At 32.7% G+C, this 22821-nt stretch overlaps 2 protein-coding genes across 2 annotated transcripts in view; one reads left to right on the top strand and one right to left on the bottom strand.

Moving 5' to 3' along the window:
* The window catches only part of LOC140437569 (myrosinase 1-like), a 370048-nt gene that overhangs the window by 234294 nt on the left and 112933 nt on the right, over positions 1–22821 (top strand). The window lies entirely within an intron of this gene.
* Positions 7301–14182, bottom strand: LOC140436089 (uncharacterized). The gene is made up of 2 exons (XM_072524797.1): positions 13672–14182; positions 7301–7494 (listed from the first exon to the last, which is right to left on the bottom strand). Exons 1-2 carry the CDS (start codon positions 14180–14182, stop codon positions 7301–7303), a joined length of 705 nt encoding a protein of 234 aa, XP_072380898.1.

Below are 22821 nucleotides of genomic sequence, written 5' to 3'. Positions count from 1 at the left end.
CAAATGCTTCCAGTTTTCTGCACATATCGTCGTTCCAGGTCCACGATTCAACACCATAAAAAAGGACAGAGAAGACGTAGCATCACAGCATTCTTACTTTTATATCAAGAGAGAGGTTGTGACTCTTGAAGAAGGCCCCTATCGGATTGAAGGTGGATCTAGCTTTTCTGATGCATGCTCTAATCTCCTGGTTGTTGGCCCATTCTTCATTTATTATTGTGCCGAGGTAGTTGTAGTGCGCCACTCTTTGTACAGGGGATTGGTTGACATAGAGTTGACCTTCTGTTATTCTTTTCTTGTTAATTGTTATAAGCTTTGTATTCTTAATCTTTATATTGAGTCCATATTGTTGACTGTAATACGTGATGTTGTTCATAAGAACTTGTAGGTCTTCTAAGTTGTCCGCAAATACTATGGTGTCATCTGCATATCTGATGTTGTTTAGCCGGTAACCATTTAGTAGAATACCTTTTTCAGTTTGGTGCAAAGCTTCGATAAATATTCTTTCAGAGTACAGATTGAAGATTAGAGGAGACAAAATACAGCCTTGCCTCACTCCACGTATGATTTTCACATGGTCAGTGTGGTCACCTTCAACTCTGAGATTTGCTGTCTGATTCCAGTAGACACTTCTACTGAAATCAGACAGTTTTTTTTATACGGTGTACAAATTTATGGTAAATCGATCTTTTTCGTTTCCCCATTTAAGAGGGGGTTTTTAGGAGGAAGCCCATGGGTAGGAGTGGCAAACTTTTCTGCGGTCCCAAAATTAACATTCTCAGCAAAATTTAGTTTGTTCGTCCCGTTTTTAGAGATCAATTCTCTGACGACTAGAATATAAGAAAAACACAAAAAATCGAATTATTGCACGCAGTAATCGAAATAGAAATTAAAGGTAAACGTAGTCAGAGCCGAGCTAAAACATTCTTATAAATACTGTTTTAAAAAGTTTCTTTTTCTTGGTCTATAGCTTGGTCGTCAAACGGAAATAAAATAAAGTTATACAGTTACAGTAATTTATCCTTATAGTTCTTTTGTCACTAATTTCAAATCAAACACTTTATGTCTTTCGTAGTCATGCATCTTTTAAAATAAATAACGTATACATTAACATTAGTTTTACCCAATACAGCGGAAACGGACTAAAAATTTTTGTCTGGAAAGATCGGCCAGACAAACTCATTTAGTGCCCTGGTATTTTTCTCATATCCATTTTTGCACAATATCTATCTTAGCGTGTTGGTTTCTTGCCAAAAACTGTTCAGCTCGCAGCATAAATTATTGGTTACAAATCTTTTATATAAAGAACTTACAATAGTTACTGTAGTTTGTCGCCCCCGAGGAAAATGGGAGAAACTAGGGATGGAGACAGTAACGTTCTTAATAAATTTTGGAAGGAGTAAAAAAAGCAAAGATGTATATGGTAATTTTTTTATTTATATAAAAATATGAATCATTAGGCTAGTTTATGTTAGTAATTTATCATGCGTCGTGTACATAATGCTAATTTACTTTAATACTCGTTCATATGTTTTGATTTGGATGTAATGTGGATTGAGTAGTTTTACGGGTACTACAGCCGGTGTCAAGCCCGGATAAAATATGGAGAGTGATTGGCAAGGTTAAGTCAAGTTTAACAAGCCACCAAAAGTAAAAACGAGTACTGTTCAAAGAAACAATGAGAAACCTTAGAAAATGACAATGTGAAGTCGAAAACGGCAAGAAGTAAGGACAAGAGCAAAATATACAAAACCTAGATAAGAGTTACTACAAGAGACCAAGGAAAAATTCACGTACTGAAAGAGAAACAAATAGACATATACGCTTTACAGGAAATAAAAAATAAAGGAAAAAAAAATAAAAATTAGGTGGAGTGGTGAAAATACTAATCTACAGTGGAGTATCAAAACAAAACAGAGTCGTCAATGAAGTTGTAGCCTCACTAATAACTAAAGATACCAAAATCATGTCAATGTAGAATTGTAGATTATCGAAGAGCATTTGACTGCGTTAACGATCAAGAGATGATCGAAATTCTGAGAACAACTAAAGTAGACGAACAAGACTTGCGAATTATCTCAGAACTGTAATGGCATCAAAAGGTAACAATCGAAATAGAGCACACAATATCCGGAGATATATGCATTAAAAAAGGAGTATGACAGGGTTGCGTCTTATCACCGCTATTATTTTGTCTATATTCTGACTATACAGGGTATTTCAAAAGGGTATGTCATAAATTAAATCACATTCCGGGGACAAAAATAAATTGATTGAATTCAACTTACCTTAATACAAAAGTATACACAAAAAAAGTTACAGTGCTTTGAAGTTACAAAATAAAAATTGTTTTTTTGCATTATCTCCTAAACTACTTGACCTAAAATTTTTCATAAAAAAGAAACAACAAAATCTAAGCGCACAGAAAAATTTTAAGGGGGGTGTGCAGCCCTAAATCCCCCCAAACTTTTGAGTACGTTCAAATCAAATGAATTTTGTGTCATCATTGTTTTAACACATTATTTTTAAAATTCTTTTGCCTCCTATCACTTTTTTCAAAAAACAGTTTTTATTGAATTACGGCCCTTTTCATTACAATAAATGTTCAAAATAACCCCCATCATTTTCTTAAATACACATTCGGTATCGTTTTAATAAGGAAAATCGAATGCGCTGAAAAATCATATTTTTCTGACGAAATTGATTTGCAGCTTCAATTATTCTAACTCTCAATTGTTGTTCGTCATCTATTGTTACAGACTACACTTTCTCTTTCATAAACCCCCAAAAGCAAAAGTCCATGGGGTTAAGACCTGGACTTCTGGGTGGCCAAGAAATAAGTGCGTCACGACCCCTTCCAATCCACCGACCAGGATACTGCCTACAAAGGTATTCCCGGACTTCCTTACTGTAATGCGGCGGAGCGCCATCTTGTAGAAACCACATATTTTGCCTTATTGCAATATTCACTTCTTCCAAATACTCTTGTAAATCGTTTGCCAAGAACTGCAAATAATTATCACCATTTAAATTGTTGCTCGTTGAGATTGTTTGTTATTCCATTTCTACTGAAGGTAGCCTCGTCGGTAAACAAAATATTTCTAATAAAATTAACATTTCGAGTGTTTTGTATTAACAAACAATCGTAAAATCCAATCCTTTTAGGATAATCTTCAACCAATAACTCTTGAACCGTTGTTAAGTGATAGGGTTTAAGCAGATGATCCTTCAAACGCCTCCAAACCCTTACGTGAGGAACATTTAGTTGAGCTGCCTTGTACTTGTTGCAGAGACTTCTTCAATGATTTTTAAAATGTCTTCATCAGTTGCATCCATTATTGGACGACCACTATTGCCAGCAACTTGCGGTTGGAATGTACCCGTTTCCCGTAAACGACGATCAATGGTCAGAAATAATCGTCTATCGGATGTATTTCGATTGGGGTATTTTACTGCATAACGCCTTGCGGCTGCTGCACTATTTCCTTGACATTCACCTACGATATTCCCGATAGTTTATTGAAATCATAATTTATTCTGATCCAACTTACCCAAAGTTAAATGCATATCTGGCATTTCCTGAAATGTGGATGGAACTGTTTGTAATTATTGTATCCGTAGAAACTAATTGTAATTTTATGGCCAACTAGGAAAAAACTAGTTTTTCGAAAAAGTGATACGAGGCAAAAAAGTTTTAAAATAATGTGTTAAACTAATTATGTCACAAAATTCATTTGATTTGAACGTACCCAAAAGTTTGGGGGGATTTAGGGCTGCACACCCCCCTTAAAATTTTTCTGTGCGCTTAGAATTTATTGTTTCTTTTGTATGAAAAATGCTTTTAGAACAAGAAAGTAACGTGTCCATTTTTATTACAAAATGTCAAGTAGTTTAGGAGGTAATGCAAAAAAACAATTTTTATTTTGCAACTTGAAACGGCTGTAACTTTTTTTGTGTACACTTTTGTACTTAGGTAAGTTGCAATAAATCAATTTATTTTTGTCCCTGGAATGAGTGATTTAAGTAACGACATACCTTTTTGAAACACCCTGTATATTCAAAGAAGCATCGGGGTTATCCCGATATGTATATCTCTGGGATTTCCCAGCAAACTACTTGAGTAGAATAATCCTTTATTTTGGGTTTTCTAAAAATCCAGCTATTTTTTTCTGTAATGACAGTTTTATAATTAGCATTTGTCTTGCTCTAGACCGTTGTCTTTTTTCATGATCCTGTCTCTCGATGTTTGAGAGTTATGGGATTAAGTGGAACCCTGCAATTGGAGACCGTTGTTTTTAGCCATTTAGTGTACACTAGCAATGGGACCAGGATTTTACCAGTGTTATTCTCGTTTCACTAAGATTACAAAAATCAGTTGTTGATTTTTAAATTATGTACAATACAATGGTTCTCATAAAACAAGAGAAAGCATTCGTAAAATATTTACCTGGTGCGTCCGAAAACAGTGTTGTAATGAAACAATTATTGTCGATTATCAAATATTACAACGTAAGGTTTTTTGCCTAGATAATGGTTCATTTAAAACATTCTTTTAACCTTAAAGGATGTAAGATATTTTTGAACGCTCCAGGTAAATATTTTATGAATGCTTGCTGATCATTGCGGTGGTTTCAAATTTTCTAATAGGTAAATTTTAAGGACTATTAATACTAATTAAGATACTATGTTAATGAGCCTAGTCAGTCGGAAATCTTCTCTGTGGTCTTTAGTTTTCTACATTCTCTTGAATGATAAGTCTTTCCATATTGCCTGTGTCTGATCTCATTACATGTTAAACATATTTTAGTTTTTGTAGTAAAATTTTGCTAGAGAGTCCCTAACTGAGATTAGCTCTCTTAAAATCAAATTATTTGTTCTATAATTATTGATCCATGGAATTCATAAAACCGATTTTTAGCAGAACCTTTCAATAATGTCTAGCTTCCCCATTTTCGGTTGTGTCAGTTTCAAAAATTTGCACCCGTCTGACAGAATTGAGTACAATAAACAGTTGATCAATCTAAATCTTTAGGGTTTTTAAAATTTTGGGGCCTTTTATACAAATGTGAGCTTACAACATATAAACACATACAATTTTCTTAGGATAATTTGGGACGAAGTTAGTTTTTTTTAATTGACACCATCTTTGTTTATAAAAATTGGCATCATTTGAAACAACATACTTTAAAGTTTTAATCTGCAAAATTCGAAAAAGATTGCCTTTTAATGGAATCAAAGCTTCAGTGGTCCTGAAAATCGGCTGGTTATGAAACTCACGGAAGTGGGGAAGGGGACAGGAGCTGTTAACTGCATCTCTGGTTCTTGCCTTTTTTTCATTTGTATGTCCTTCTTGTGTACATTATGAATATTAAGTATTTAAATAAATAAATTGTTAAATAAACCATTTAATTTATTAAAACAATTTTAATTTTTGGTAATGTTTATTGTAAATCATAAATACTTATAATTAATATATACTTTTTAAATAAATGCCGTAAATAATTTATTTATAATAGATTTTATGAAAAAAATAAATTATCGTATTCAATTATATCTAAAAAGAGTATTGGTTTATGTATTGCTTTGGAAATAAATAATTTGACATTTTTCTCAATGCTAAATTTTTCATGGCAACCATTTCATTTATGTATTATTAATTATTTATTTAAAATTTATAAACAAATTACAAAAATGCAGAAAGAAGCCAATTTTAACATTTTTTAGGTCATTTTTTAATAGATTGGACATCGAATTTTAAAAACATAAAATATGAGGTGAAAACTTTATGAAAGTATAAGTATAGCTTTATGAAAAAGCTAAGGTAAAAGTCCATTAGTTTTAAAATACGCATGTCCGTTTTAATTTTATATGGCATAAGTCAGTTAAAAATATCCATAAACAAATTGTTATTCCGGGATTCAGGATATACGAGTATAGACTTGAACGTCTAAATTTTCGAACGTTCGAAACACTTTATTTATTTCTTACCCATAAGCTGAATCTTATTTTAGTAGAAAGAATATAATGCTAAAACATTACGTTAAAAAGTTTACCCAAAGTTTACTACGGGAAGCTGTTTATTTGTGACAATTTTTCAACAAATAAAAAATTTTATTTTTATTTCAAACCAAATTCTTCTTTTGCATATAATAAGTAGGTTCCCGTGTAACGAGTTCGTCACTTCGATAATTCTTTAAACATTTTTAAATAAAATTTTTGAAATCCATATCCCATTAATATTTCTTAATTTTGAATTTCTAAGTTGGTATTAAACAGCGACCCCAACGGGCATTTTAGGCAGACCTTCTTATCCCACTAACAAGTAAGAATTAGCGCGCATTCTGGTCTCAACTCTGGAAAGAGGAAGTTCGTTGAACTAAAATAAGTAGGCTGCAAGATATGAGCTAAATTTGTTTTAAGTAGCCGGTAAGTGGATTCAATTATCAATAAAAATTATAAAAACCATCAGCCATTTTGATTCCTATATTGTCATGGCTGAAAAAATTAGAGGCCTTTCAGATGTGAATTTATCAACGAGTATTGCGGATAAGTTGGGATGATTGAATATCATGTCAATATTGGTTACATGAAGATCAGTATTGTCTTGTCTATCCTTTATCATATTTTTGACTTCGAAATGTCTAATTCCAGACCAAATATGTGAATATTTTCAATCATCCAAATGAAAATAATTAACACTTCTAAGCTGTTCGTAAGAAAGGGTGTACCGTGTGCAAAGTGTTGATTGTTTATTTTTCGGCCATTTGTTGAGCTGCCTTTTTCCTTTTCTTTAAGCACTCGTCCCATGTCATGTTTTCGCTGTATAATAAATAGTTAAGGAGACAGTATACATCATTGTCTGAGATCTTGAACTGGGTAGAGTTGACTTGAAAATGTGTTAAGCTACTTGTTACGACAGCCCGTTTTTCTACGCGGCGGGCTGGCGTAGCAAAGCTTTTATTATTTTATCTTTTATTTAATCGAGTAATTCTACCTTTGACAAATCTAAACTTCGCTTATGGTATTTCTCTGTGTAGGAGACTTTTTACGTCGTTAGTTTCTCATTGATGATTTGTAGTATATTATTACGTAGCATATTGTCCGGCTGACATGTGAGATAAGATATATAGCTAGGTAATTGTCGCATTTATAAAAGCTAACTCTTCAGATTAGGTTAGGTTCACTATGAATGGGCTGTTAACCACTATTCCACTCCACCTATAAGATGTATTGTGGCTCATGCTTAGGTTAAATTTATCTGTATCTTCAGCCCAGCCTTTCAACAAAATCTGTTGTGGCTTTAGGTGACACTTATAAAGTCGTAGGGTTTATTATACTCAAATGTATTAAGTCTTATCCTATCTAACCCTGGGCAGTTGCACAGAACGTGTTCCGCCGTCTCTTCAGCAGCCTGATAAAATGCGTAATTCGCACTTTCTATCAGTCTGGTTTTATTCATGTGGCTATTGAGGCGACCGAGTCCTGTTAGGGAACCTACGATAATTTACAGATAATTCCTATTCATATCAAGCAGATTTTTGGATCTCTTCTTTGAATCTTCATGTATAAAAGCCTTCGTAAGTATGTGGTTGGTTACGTTTCATCAGTTTCACTGAGCTGACTTTTTATATGCTGTTGTAATTGTAGGTTAAGTCCAGTCAGAAAACCATTGTCCGAACTGCTATATGGTAGTTTAGAGAAAATACCATTTTTTTAGTTCTGAAAATTTCTGTAAAACAATTCTACTGTTATTATATCTGAACCTGAAGCACGATAAAAAAATTTAATAAAATAAATATAAATTAGATTTTGTTTAATTTTTAATAATATAATAATTCCCGTTTTTAACTATTTACCTATTAGAAAATTTGAAACCACCGCAATGATCAGCAAGTATTCGTAAAATATTACCTGGTACCTGGTGCGTTCGAAAATATCTTATATCCTTAAAGGTTAAAGGAATTTTTAATAAACCATTTTCTGGGCAAAAAACTTAACGTTGTTATGTTTGATAATCGACAATTATTTCGTTACAACACTATTTGATATTTTTCGATAATTTTTCACCTTTTACCACTACGTTTAGTTTTCTGGTAATTTCGGACCTTTTCACAATTTTTTTTAAATGGACGTAATCCATTAAATTAAACTGTTTTTATGTATGTAATTAAAAGATCATTTGGATTTTCAAAAAAATATAGTGTTAATAATGTTTTTAAAATAGCTTAATTCTTCAGTACTCTTCCAGTTTAAATCATAGTGTTTTTTTATCAGTTTTCTAGCATCAACTGCTTTTTTTTGTTTTAGTTGTAAAGTATATTTTGGTATTATTCTAGAACAAAACTGGTCAATATGTCTATTCGTTTTTGTGACAATTCATTTATTTATATCGTGTCGATAAACAGTTTACCAGTATTGTTTTTGAAATTAAACTAATTATTTTTGAACTTCGTTTGCAGGTGGATATTTTTCAAAGTTGTCTCGTTCTAAAACTTGTTTAAAATAGCTTAATTCTTCAATAACGTATGGTCCTAAAGTTTTGGGAAAAATTTCACCTGGTCTGATTGAGAAGCAAAATGCATTTAACAAAGAATGCCATGGAATCAGTTATTGACATTTAATAAACAAAGCAGAATATTTTAGTTTGTGCTCTGCAAAATGTCTTATAAAATTGATATTCGTCGAGGTGTTTATAATATGGTTGGGCGAATGTCGAAACGAGATATTGTTAATATTTATCGAGATCAAAACATAAGCAAATCGACAATTTATCGCACAATCAGAGAATGTGAGGAAGGGATACCATGTGTTAAATTGCGTAAAAGTGGCCGACCGCAGATTTTGAACCATATAAGAGAGGCAAGACTGATTGAAGCAGCTAAGAACAAAATTGGGGTCTCACAGCGAAAACTGGCCAGAAGATTTCATGTTGGAAAGACTACAGTATACAGGACCCTATCGAGTAACAATATTATTTACCGGAAAAGAAGGAAAGCTTCAAAAAACACAGAGGATCAATTAGAGAGAATTCCGAGATGTTGCCGCGCGTTAAGGCGAGTGCATTTCGTCAACAAGTCGAAACTTTATTTTACCTTTGTACCGAAAGCAGACAATCCCCCCAACCTACCTCAGGCTCGTCCAATTGAAGAGTTCTGGGCAATATTAAGTCGGAAAGTCTATAATAACGGATGGGAAGCAAAAAATCAGGAACAGTTAAGACGCCGCATATATACAAAAATTAGAGAAATTGACGCCAAGGTCGTCCAAAGGATGACGCAACGTGTCAGGGGAATTATTAGGCAAATCGAAAATAATGGTCCCTTGTCTGTCACAGTGGCGCACCCAGAATTAGTCTTAGGGGGGGGGTTTTGAAATTTTTTTATGCTACCTCCATGTTGAGTCCCTACAATTTGGGTTTTAGTTTAATTTAAAGTACTAAAGATAGCAGTTCCAAAGATTCAGGTATCTATTATCCTACCTACCAACTAAAACCACCTTCTCTTACTTATGCGCAGTTGACTGTCGCACGTACCGTACTCCGAAAGTGGGATGGCCACTGTAAGGTTGACGACATTTTTGGAACACTCCCTTCTCTTATCTAGATCTTATCTATTGTTCTGAAGCTATTTTCTTGTGGCATTTTAAAGTAATTACTATTTTAATGGGAATAAGCCAAAATTGAAGGTTAAAATAAGGTTATTGACGTTTGACATTAATCGAACTTGTAAATACAATACATTTTGAAGACGGCTATCGCCGTATTCCCGTTCTCCTCCGGGAATCCTCCCGGTGCAAGGCATGCTCCTCCTCCAAACCTGTCGATTCCATCGCTCTTCTAATTCCTTCATTTCAAGAGCGTCGAGGTCTACCTCTTTTTTTTCTTCCAGGGGGCTTCGATTTGTGAAGTTTTTGGGGCCAACGTTTGTCAGACATTCTCAATTGATGTCCAAACCATTTTGAACCTCTTCTTTCTATTCTGTCAATGACCGTTTCTGTAGCATTCATGTTATTTCTTATAGATTCGTTAGTCTTCCTTTCCTGCCTTGATATTCTAGCACTTCTTCTCAAATAATCCATTTCAACTGTCAACAATCTTCTCTTCAGGTCTGCATTAATTGTCCATACTTCAGAGCCATAGAACAAAGAACTGATTCAACCATGGTTTGCCCTATTCTTTTTTTGTTCCTTTTGGAAATGTGGTGATCCCACCATAAGGAGTTCAGACATCCTACAATTTTACGTCCCTGATTACTTCGTGTTTAATTTCGGTTTCCCCCAAGCCGTTCTTAGCAATGAGTGGATCTAAATATTTAAATTTTTTCACTTGTTTGATTTCCACGTCCTCGTCTATCAACACTTCAAACCTTGCATCTGAACTGATAATTAAGTAAATATTCTGTTTTCTTCATGCTGACGTAACCCCCATTTTAAATATTCTCTCTATAGACACGTTATCATAAATTCTAGATCATAAGAATCTTGAGCTAGGATGACTTGGTCATCCGCAAAGTTTAGGGAGAACAGTACGTCATTTCCTATGGGGATTCCCATTCCCTGGCAGTGGTTTTTCCAATTTTGGAGGGCTGCCTCAATATTTAAATTAAACAGTAAGGGTGACATACTGCATCCTTGTGTTAGTCCTTTAGTTTCTTTTATTGGCTCTGATAGTCTATATCCGATTTTTAGGTAAGTAGTGTTATCCCTGTATACTTCTGTGATTATTCCTAAAAGGTATGGACTAATGTCGAGTTGTTGTTAAGCTTGCCACAATTTAAGCCTTTTCTAGGTCGATGAAGGCTAGATGTACTTCTGTACCAACCGCTATTCTTTTTTATATTAAAGTTTTTCTATTAAGTTTAGTTTAGATCATAAAGTTTTTCTATTAATTTTATAACATCAACTGCTTTGTCTTGTTTTACTTGTAAAGTATATTTTGGTATTATTCGAGGACAAATCTGGTTCATATTTCTGTTCGTTTTTGTGACTATTTATATTTATTTATATCGTGTCGATAAACAGAAAAACAGAGGAACCTATTTATTTTACTAATATTTTTATTGAAAGTAAACTAATTAATTATTTATGAACTGCGTCTGCAGGTGGTGGATGTTTTCCTTAGTTGTCATGTTCTAAAACGTTTTTAAAATAGCTTAATTCTTCAATAATTTTCCAGTTTAAATCATAATGTAATTCTATCATTTTTCTAACATTAACTGATTTTTCTTGTTTTATTTGTAAAGTAAATATTTGCCTTTTAAAGCACTTGGTCTAAGAGATTTATTTATTTATTTAAGAGCGGTTTCAACATCCTATCTCCAGATGTATTGCTACAAAGTATGCAATAATGTTACTCGATTTTTACTTGTTTTATGTCCACTTGCAGTGTTTTCATCCTTTGCGATGTAAGTACGGTTAGGCATTTTTTTCCAATACAGTCCCATTTCATCAGCGTTAAATACTTGATCGGCACAATAGTTCCTATCTTCAATAATTTTCGCTAGCTCCTGTGGAAATATTTTTGCTGTTATCTGCTGTAATACTCTCTCCTGTGATCTTGATATTATGAAATGCATTTCTTTTTATAAACCCGATTAGCCATCCTTTGCTAGCTGAAAATTTGTTAACAGCTTGGGAAGTGGAAGTTGGTGGATCTGACTGTTTCATTAACTCATAAAACTAAAAAGCTTTTTCCTGGATTAAATAACCATTTAGAGGAATTATTCTTTGAATTAGTTCCTCAATTTAAATTGCGATGGCTCTTTCTGGTCTTTCTACTAATACATCCCTTAAGTAAGATGAAAATTTGGCGCTTAATTTTATACCAGAAATTATAGATTTTCTTATAGCAACTTCATTCTTCTTAATTGTTCTTACAGTTGATTCGCCTAAATTAAAATGTTTTCCAATTGCCGAAGATCCTTATACAAAATAAATACATAACAGCCCTAAATACAAAACAGTCACCAGACCAATAATGACATACGCGGCAGAACCACAACCTGATACAGAGAGGACAAAAACGATGTTAGAAACAACAGAGATGAAAACACAAAGATGAGGCACATTGAGAAACAGACTTTTTTATGTCTACATAAAAAAAAGAAGTAGAATATCCCTACTACTTGGAGCTCATAATCATCGTTATTATCAGCCGTTTTAGGTCCACTACTGGACATAGGCCTTTCGTAAATAATTCCAATGCATTATATCTTGAATGCGCTTGATGTCATCTGACCACCTTGTCGGAGGACGTCCTCGATTACGATAAGCATCATGTCTAGGTCTCCATTCCAGAATTTTCTTCGTCCACCTTCCATCTTTTAATCTGGCAACATGCCCCGCCCAATTCCATTTTAATGTTGTAATCCTTTGAACTGCGTCAGTAACACCAGTTTTTCTCCTAATTATTGTATTTGATACTCTGTCTCTGTGGGGACAGAGTATCAAGTACTCTTCCTGGATCTACAGGAAGGGGACTGGCTAAACAGGAAAACTTGGAGAAAACGGTTGAGTGAAGGAATACAGTGAAAACTGTGGAAATCCTTGTATATATATATATATATATATATATATATATATATATATATATATATATATACTCTGTCTCTGAGGGATATATTCAGAATTTACCTCTCCATCGCTCTCTGTGCCACTCGTATTTTATTGATTATTTTTCTGATAAGGGTCAATGTTTCTGCTCCATACGTTAGAACTGGGAGTACACATTAATCAAAGCCTTTCCTTTTCAAGCACATGGGAATATCTGATCTAAAGATTTCTCTCAGTTTTCCGTAAGCCGCCCATGCCAGTCCTATTCTCCTGTTTAGCTTCGTTGTTTGAATATCTCTTCCTAATTTAATCTCGTGACCCACCCATTTATAGCTATACACCTGTTCAATTTGCGTGCCGTTAGTTGAGATGTTTTTCGCCAGTACAAGGTTGGTCATATATTGTGTTTTGGATAAATTAATTTTAAGTCCAACTCGTGTACACGAACTCTGAAGGTCTTGAAGAAGCTGACAGGCATGATCTACCCGGTCTGCAATAAGGACTATGTCGTCTGCAAATCTTAAGTTGTTCAGAAATTCTCCATTTATATTGACTCCAATATTCTCCCAATTATTGTCTCTCCTAGCATTCTGCAACAAAGCGGTGAATAGCTTAGAAGAGATGGTATCTCCTTGCCTAATACCCCTCTCGAAGGGAAATGTATTTGTGTTGCCATAAGACATTCTAACTGCAGCTGTTGCGCTATTATATATATATATATATATATATATATATATATATATATATATATATATATATATATATTCCTAAGAAGAGTTTTGTACCTATGATTAATACTGCACTCTGTAAGAGCTCTTAACATGTAGCTATGCTAGACTGAGTCAAACGCGTTCTCAAAGTCTACAAATATTAATATCAATGGCTTGTTGTATTCTGTAACTTTCCTTATTAAGGATTTTATTACTTGTAGGTGGTCATTTGTTCCAAAGCCACTCCTAAATTCGGCCTGCTCTTATGGTTGGTGAAAATCCAGCTTAGGTTCCAGTCTGTTAGTAATTACTCTCATAAAGATCTTATATAAATGAGATAACAAGCTGATAGGTCTGTAGTTTCCAATTTCTGTTACATCTCTTTTTTTGTGCAATATTATCATAATGGCACCATTCCATTTTTCTGGTGTAACTCCTTCAAAGAGGCCGGCGTTATAAAGGGTTTTTAAAGCTTGTATGACGCACTCGCCTCCTAATTTTAGCATTTGACTTACAATGCCATCTTCTCCAGGTGATTTGCTGTTCTTCATACCTTTCAACGCTGATTCGATTTCCTTTTCGGTTATATCTGGAAGTTCCTCTGATTCCTGATTTTGTATGGCTGTGATTTCCTCATCTGGAGTGAGAGCATCTCGACGATATAATGTGCTATAGTACTCTTCAATAATTTTTATAATTTCTTGTTGTTCATATACAGCATGTCCTTGTTTATTTTTTAGCTTATAAATGTTCCTGGTTCCTGTGTTCAACTTTCGTTTTAGAACTTTAAGGCTTTTATTTTGTTCTATGGTATTAGTTGTTTCTATAGTGTTAAAATCCCTTATGTCTTTCCTAACAGCTTTTGAAATGGTTTTATTTAAATTCATCAGCTCTGAGATGTTCACTGTATCCTTATCTTTCATTTACCTTCATTTTTGCATTATGTTCCTTGTGCCTTCTGTAAGTTTTTCATTTTTTCTTGTTTCTTGTTTAACTTGACAGTTCTTCTGTGCCTTCCTTAGAGCGTCCACCAACCTTTCGTTAATTTGTTCAATATCGGTTTTATCTTGCACGTCATTCTGAAGGTTTCTATCTATTTCTTCCTGGTATGCCCTTGTGTTAGTAATCGCAGCGATCGTAACATTTTTAGCCCTTGTTACCATATTTCTTCGTTCCTTCTTTACGTTCAAGACTACCTTCGCTCTGACCATTCTATGGAGTCCCATTCTCCATCCATCCTCTTCTACTTGGAGCTACGAATATTTAAATATTTTGTTCCCAAACGATCAAATATTTTTCTGTCGCTAACCATCACTCCAGTAAAGTCTTTTTAAATCTACATCTGTTATCTATATGTTATTCAATTTTCAGTAAAAAATCTTGTTTTCATTGATGTTTTTGATGTTTCAAGTTTTATTTCTTTTAACCTAAATATTTCAATCAAAATATTTGATTTATGTTTTCGAATATTATTTTAAATATTGCAGGTTGTTTAAACTTAGTTTCATTCCGTGGTTTTTTAAATTATAATTAGCATTCTTTTTGTTTTATTTTATTTGAAAACCTTACACTGTAATAATGATAATTATTCGTTGTTGAAAGAGTATAAGGGTATTAAGGAATTTTTTGAGGATCTTAAAAATACAAAGATATAGTTTTCCGTATTTTTTTATTAATCGCATTATTTTTACAATTTATCAGGAACATTTTGTTTGTTTCTTTTAATAAAAATTGCGTATTTTCTAGACCTAATGAGCTATTATTATCAAATGATTTATATTTTCATATTGCAAAAGCTAGTTCATTTATTGTACATTATTGCAATTTTATGACAACAAATCTCAAAAGAATTTTACTTTAAGATAAATTGATGACGTTGTATACAACACTGATTGTAACCAGATAATTACTATAAATATTTTTGAAATGGTTAAAAAATGCAATTATTCTTTATGCTGGCTATACTGAAGGTCAACTTACAAAATAATTCTTCTTTCTAATTTTTGACATTTAAAGTATCACATTTTCAGAATAACAATCCGTTTATTGTTTTCATGACTTTTTTACACAACACAAAACAACTGCAAGAGCTTTCTTGGCCATTTTTGGAAACTTAATAATAGCGGATTATGGAAAAGTCAAGTGATAAAACAAATCGTTACTTTTTTAACAACTGTTTTGAGCATCAGTAATTTCTTAGATATTTTAGGAAACAAAATAGACAAACATTAAAGTACTTTATTTAATTAGTGTGTATGCTATGCTACAGCGTATGCAAAATTGCTTACTTTATTCTGGAACTCTTTTTCTAAATAAACATATTTATAACCTAAAAACAGTCTATATAACAAGCATTACTATGTTCTTAACGTGACTCAATATAACATTATAATATGCTTATCCTATAAAATATGTAATATTTCCACGTGATTTACATTACAAACGACGTTAAGAAAGTGGAATATTTTTACGTGTTCCTCAATACCATTAACTTTACCAGCTAAAAGCAGATTTTTATTTGCAGATAATCATGATTACTATTACGATTTTCACTATTTTTTTAATAAAAAACATAGTTTGTACATAATCCATCTTAGCAGAATAACAAACTTGCAGCTTGGTCAGATGAAATCACAGTTTACACGCTCATGATTTTTTATTCTATTATATTATTAAAAATGGTTATTTTTACGGTTTAATATTTTTTTGTAATACTAAGTTGCTTTTTTATACAAATTTGCTTTAAAGTGGTGGACAAATTCATATTATTTAGGTTCCTTGATAACCAATAAAGGCTCCTTAAGGGACGAAATCAAACAAAGGATAATTCGAGCAAACAAGTGCTATTTGTGGCTAAGTAGATGAAATTATTTGTTTCTATAATCAAACAAAAGGCGGTGTGGATGCACTAGATAAAAAAGTACCACATATTTTTCTAACCGGCGAACTAGGCAGTGGCCAATGACTATTTTTTTGCAGTATTGAATATTGCAGGTGTCAACGCACACTTTTACATGGCTGTTATGGAAATAACTAAACCATAAAGACAAAAACCTTTTACAAAATTCTTGCAAGACAACTTGCAGAAACATATCTCAATATGAGACTGTACAATTTTCGATTACCTAGGGGGCATTGTAGCATGGGTATCAGTAAAATACTAAAGAAAGCTTTACCTGAAGGAGAGAGGGGAGAATTCAATAATCAGAACCAGACACGAAAGAGATGTGGTATCTATGATCGAAAGAATGACAAAAAACAAAAATGTCGTGCAGCAAATGTTCCCGACCCATGTGCGGCGACTGCAGGGCATATGTTTGCAAGAATTGCATGTAGAAAAATGTTACTTGTAAATAGTTCGCAGTTTTGTTGATATTAATATATTTTTTTTGAGAGTTTGTATATTTTCGTTCCTTGTTCTTTATATGAAACGAAAAAATCAAGAAATAAATAGTGATTTTATTTTTTATATTTCTTTTGTAAGAAATTATGTTCTGCTGTCAGAAAATCTTTGAATATAAGTTATGTTATATTTTTTTAGCATTTGTCATTATTAATGAAAAATAAATAGAAAATGGGCCTGCATGGATTTATTCTAACTTAAATGATTACAAATTATAACGAAATAATGAATTATGTCTTTATTAATTTCACAAAAAACTCAAATAAAAATGGGGTCCGATAGACCCCAGAACGCAGTTAACGGCAGAATAAATCACGACACCAGTTGAGGGTTAAACTGTATAAAAGTTAGCCAACAAAAATCCAAGAATAATCTGAATTAAAATGAAAATTTAAAATTAAAAAATGAAGTAAAATTATTGTAACTTAATATAACATGTCACTAATAACCATTACTAGTTGACGCGACTGATATTGAATAAAAAAGAGGATAAATATACTGTTATGGATCAGTTTATCGATCAGAAATAGAATAAAGAGTTTTTTTATTATTTTAATATACCGCGGGCATATAAGTTAAAATACAACCCTGTACTTATTTGTAATAGTTAGAATAAGAGAAAACATTGTTCCGTGACGGGACCCTGACGAGTTTTTCCGTGAAAGACTGAGTGAATAGTGAAAGGACAATGGAACCCGTATAATTATAGATTTAGGAATAAACTTGTAATTGTATTTTGCGGTGGGCATTTTTCGAAAGTAGATGAGAATTAAATTTATATATCAGATAACAAGAATTTGGAAACTTATTTCTGTTGAAAAAGGCAAATTTGTTAATGGTTTCTGAAAAGTAATTTGAGTGAAAGTAGTTTATTTGTTTTAAATATCATGTTGGAAATTTTCTAAATCGAAAATAAGTGGGAAAGATGAATGCTTATGATTGGTTAAAAAGGAATGGCGGGAATGAGAGAGTTGAGAAGGTTGTCTGGGAGAGATTGAAAAATTTATTATGTTACCGGCAGACCAGAAGAGAAGACGTGTTTTCGTGTAGTCAATCTGAGTACCAGTGTTTTCGTTTGTTAGTGAAAAAGGTGGAAGCTGAGAGCAGATCAAAATCGAGAAGATTAATACCTCTTTTGAGTCTGCATAGTCCACGAGATATAATTGAGAAAGAAAGGACAATTTGTGAATAAAGAGTACCGGTCAAAAGAGGTTTGGGCTTGTGTTTTCGGAGGAGTAGTTTGCTGGTATGCGGTTTGGATCGATGCTGAGAACGGGAAAGATTGGATGGTAGCCGGATATAATCAATCAAGGAAGGAACTGTGGTTTGATCGAGAGGAGACATCATTGGTGTAAAAATAAAGGTCAGTCAAATAATTTGAATGAAAGAAAATTTTAAGATATTCTAAAGATAAAATCAAATATAAGCATACGAACTAAGATTCCAAGTTTCAAAGAGTTATTTTTTTTTGTGAATAAATTATATTTTTATATGCTCATTTTTTTTTAGTAGATATTATTATAAAACAGATCAATAGATAGTTTGTAATTGAAATTAAATTTAGAGCATAGGAGTTTGTTGGGAAAGATAATTGCCCACAAAAGTTATTTATTAATATTCATCGTATTGCTTATTGAAAATAAATAATAATTTGTGTGCATATTTATGTTGTTTTAATGTTAGTTCCGTTTCCTGTTCTATCCCGATTATGAGCAACTAGGAGATACTGAACCCACTAGAAGAGATATATAAAGAAAACTGATTAAAGTAAAATTAATAAAGGCACCCTGAGAATTTTTAATAGTAATTGAATTGTATGACTCTGCATAAATTAGTGAATTAATTAGACTTCATCGTTTGTTCAGCTCACTTTATTATTGTGCACAAAATTATACTGTTGTTCTATATATTCTGATATTAACCAGCGGTAAACTGTAATTATTTTTTCCTACTGAATCTTTGACGCGCCTATGTAAGGTTCATTTTTATGAAGAAACAAATGTATTTAATTAATATTTTTTGAACATGGATAAGCAGACTACTTTAATTCTGCCAGGAGAACAACATGATTGTATCTAATACATTCTTCACCTTACCAAAGAAAAGACTTTATACGTTGAAATCACCCCAGGACAATGGCGAAAGAATAATTAGAAACCAGATTGATTTTTTACATTTTTTACTGATAAACGAACGATACGGAAACTCCTTAAAATCCGTTAAAGCTTACCCAGGCACAGATGTCTTTTCAGACCATAACCCTCTAATAGCGCAAATGAGTATTAAACTAAAAATATTGGAGCAGAAAAGAAGAGCAAATCAGATAGACGTCAGTCATTCATATCAAATCAGATAACAAGTCCTGCGAAGAAAATTCTGACTAAAGAAAAACCAAAAATAAAGCAAAGGTGGATGACTGATAAGATCCTTCTTCTCATGGACAATCGAAAAATAATGAAAGGAAAAAACGAACAAAGGTACAAACAAATACAGAAAGAAATCAAAATAGAAATCAGAATAGCAAAAGAAGATTTTTATAAAAGAAAATGTGAAGAAATAGAGCAATTGCAGGCAAAACATGATATTTTTAATGTACATAAAAAAGTGAAAGAACTTGCAGGCACACAAAAACGTAAGCAGCCAAATACCCTGTATAATGTCAACGGAAACATAATAACAGAACTAGAAGAACAGTTGAAGACATGGAAAAACTATATTGAAGAACTCTTTGCAGATGATAGACAACAATCTGAGCTAAGTAACATACAAGGAGACGAAGGTCCAGACATAACGGAAGAGGAAGTAATGTACGTACTAAAAAGAATGAAAAATAATAAAGCCCCAGGTCCAGATGAAATACCAACGGAAATCCTTAAACTAACAGAAAAAGACTCGATTCAAATTTCAGTTGAACTTTTCAATAGCATTTATACATCAGGAAAAATACCACAAGAATGGCTTTTATCCACCTTTGTTATTAAACCAAAAAAGATAAATGCCAAACAATGTAGTGATTACCGTACAATCAGTCTGATGAGCCATGTACTGAAAATATTCCTGAAAATTATACACTCTAGAGTACACAGAAAACTGAAAATGAACATCAATAATACCCAGTTTGGATTCCGAAATGGACTTGCAACAAAATTGCGGCATGATCACCTAATCAGACTCCTGACAGAAAAGAATTTAAATAAACGAGACATCCGACTAATAGCAAACATGTACTACAATCAGAAAGCAGTAGTGAGAGTAGAGAATAATACCACTGAAGAAATTGAAATAAAGCGAGGTGTGAGACAATGGTGTATACTGTCACCAACCCTGTTTAATCTCTATTCCGAAGACGTAATGAATAGAACACTCTTTGAGAAATCCGTCGGTATTTAAATAGATGGTGTTAGATTAAACAATCTGAGATTTGCCGGCGACACCGTTCTGATAGCAGAAACACTTAACGAGCTATAGACATTGGTGAATAAGATAGCAGACTGCAGCGAAGAATATGTACTATCTTTGAACATAAAGAAAACTAAATTTATGGTAATATCGAAATCAACACAAAATGTCCAAAATTTATATTTACACAATGAAATTATCGATCGAGTTAGCAAATACAAATATTTAGGCATTTTTATAAATGAAGACAACGACAGCTCAGCAGAAATCAAAATAAGAATAGAAAAAGCCAGATCCATATTCACTAAAATGAAGAGAGTGTTCTGAAGAAGAGATTTGAGCCTTGAAATGAAACTTCGCCTGATGAGATGTTACGTACTTTCTGTGCTTTTCTACGGAATGGAGTCATGGACGTTGAAAAAGATTGATACCAAAAAATTAGAGGCATTTGAACTGTGGATGTATCGCAGAATCCTGAGAATATCATGAACCGAGAGAGTCACAAATGTCGAAGTCTTGAGAAGAACGAATAAAGAAAAGTAAGTCATATTTACGATCAAAAAACGAAAACTGCAATACTTGGGACACATTACAAGAGGCGAAAGATATGAACTGCTTTGAATAATTATGCAAGGGAAAATAGCAGGAAAAACGTCCATAGGAAGAAGACGAAACTCCTGGCTAAAGAATCTACGGGAATGGTATAGCTGTAGCAACAACGAATTGTTTCGGTCAGCAGTTTCGAAAATACGTATAGCCCTGATGATCGCCAACCTTCGGAACGAAGACGGCACTTGAAGAAGAAGAAGCATGTTGCATGTATAAGCGACTAGTGACTATAATACAAACTAACATAATTCAAATAAAACTGTCATTTTTTACACTGTCATAAATTTTAACGAATGTATGTTTTACCAGAAAATATTTTTCATATAAAAAACTTTGGAGATTTATATGTTTTAAAGCAATTTGTAGATTGTCACGATCAGTTTTATTTCCTTTTTAATTTTACAGAAATTATAAATTAGTTGTACAAACTGTCTCCACATATTTTTAATTAAATTAAGTACTTTAGCATATATTTCCTTTATTTGTTTAAAAATGTTTTAAAAAACCACTTTTCGTTTATCCAAGTTCACAAAATAAATTGTAAGTAAATCAAATTTTTTTCTGTATATTTTATAATTGATTATTAAATGCACTACATCAAACTAGTAACGTAATTACCTTTAAATCGCCATGAACACCAAAATACGATAGTTTATATGTCAAAATTGGAAAAATGTCTATTTACAGATAGGAATTCGTCAACTTTCAATATAGTTTCGAGTTTCATACGGCTAAAATTTTACCCTTTTAAATATTTACACTAAAATTTAAAATTTTTTGTTCAAGATCATTAAAAATTTACTGCAAAAATTTTAACCATATAATACTTATGTTTTTTTAGAATATAACTTTGAGGCAGAATAAATATGTTTTGCGCAGGTAGGAATGTATAAAAAAATTTACTAAACTGATTATTAAATAATGTCTTCTTGTATGACAATATCATTAAATATATATTACTTTTGATTGTATTAAATTCATTAGTTGAAACTAAAATGACTGTAGAGATTATAAAAATATGGCTTCGTATCGCGTGTACGTTTTAAATCGTACTTGCCGTAATAAGACTATAAAAATGCTTAGCCTTTTCAATTTATGTATCAGAAAATGTTAAAGATATTAAAGGACCAAAAGTGATTGGTAGATGCTCTTATGGAAGTAGATGTTCCAAAATATATACAGATCTAGTATGATGATCAGTTGATGCATTACTTCAGCTGATAACACAAATAATCTGTAAGGACTTTAATGCCAATTTAGTAGAACAGCCAAATCTTTAATATGATAATTTTTTACTCTAAATCAAAACACGTGATAGCATCAAATATAAATGTGACATTACGTTTGACGTAGATAGAGTAATAGAGTGTAAGCAAAAAAAAAATGAGAGCAACCAAAGAATCTGTAAATGATACCAAAAAAAGGAAAATAAAAAGCATTGAAGCTAAACCGAGATGCTGCATATCAGCTATGAAATCTATTATATTATGAAATCCATTTAACTAGAGAAGAAATCGACCAGAATCGCGTAGTATGGGAATAGATAAAAGAAACAAGTCAAGGACATCATCATCACCCAGATTTAGGCATACGGCTCTCACTCCCTCTAAGGGGAAAATTCACTCATCCCAGATACCTACGGTATCAAAAGGATTGAGCTCTGGTGGGACTCTTTCCGTGTTATCGAGCCCTAGGTGACTTGGTGTGCTGAAGTATCTCCCAAAAATTTTCGTACACATCTGGACGTTGAGAGAAGTACAGCTTTCTGCATGGTCTTGTAGAGATGTTCATTCAGACCTAGCTTTCTTATGTTTTCTAGGAGGTTCTTCGGAATGACTCCAGTAGTAGAGAGAATAATAGGTATTGGCTGGGTACTTTCCATTCTCCACTATCTTCGTATTTGAATTTCCAGATCCCTGTATTTGGTGATCTTTTCGTTTTGTTTAACACGAAGATTATTGTTGTTGGGTATCGCCACAGCAATTAGTGTTGTTGTTTATCATCACTATTATTAATATCATCATTATCATAAACATTATTATCATCAACATTGTGATCTGTTTTATTTATGATAACTGTTAGCACACTTATGTTGTCTCCTTTGCATGTATATGGGGCATAATTTATATAAGATAACTTTGACGATTCCAA

This window comes from Diabrotica undecimpunctata, chromosome 3 (assembly GCF_040954645.1).
Source record: "Diabrotica undecimpunctata isolate CICGRU chromosome 3, icDiaUnde3, whole genome shotgun sequence".
In the NCBI taxonomy this organism is placed as follows: Eukaryota; Metazoa; Arthropoda; class Insecta; order Coleoptera; family Chrysomelidae; genus Diabrotica; species Diabrotica undecimpunctata.
The sequence above is the reverse complement of the archived record's forward strand: the minus strand, read 5'-3'. Positions and strand labels throughout refer to the sequence as shown.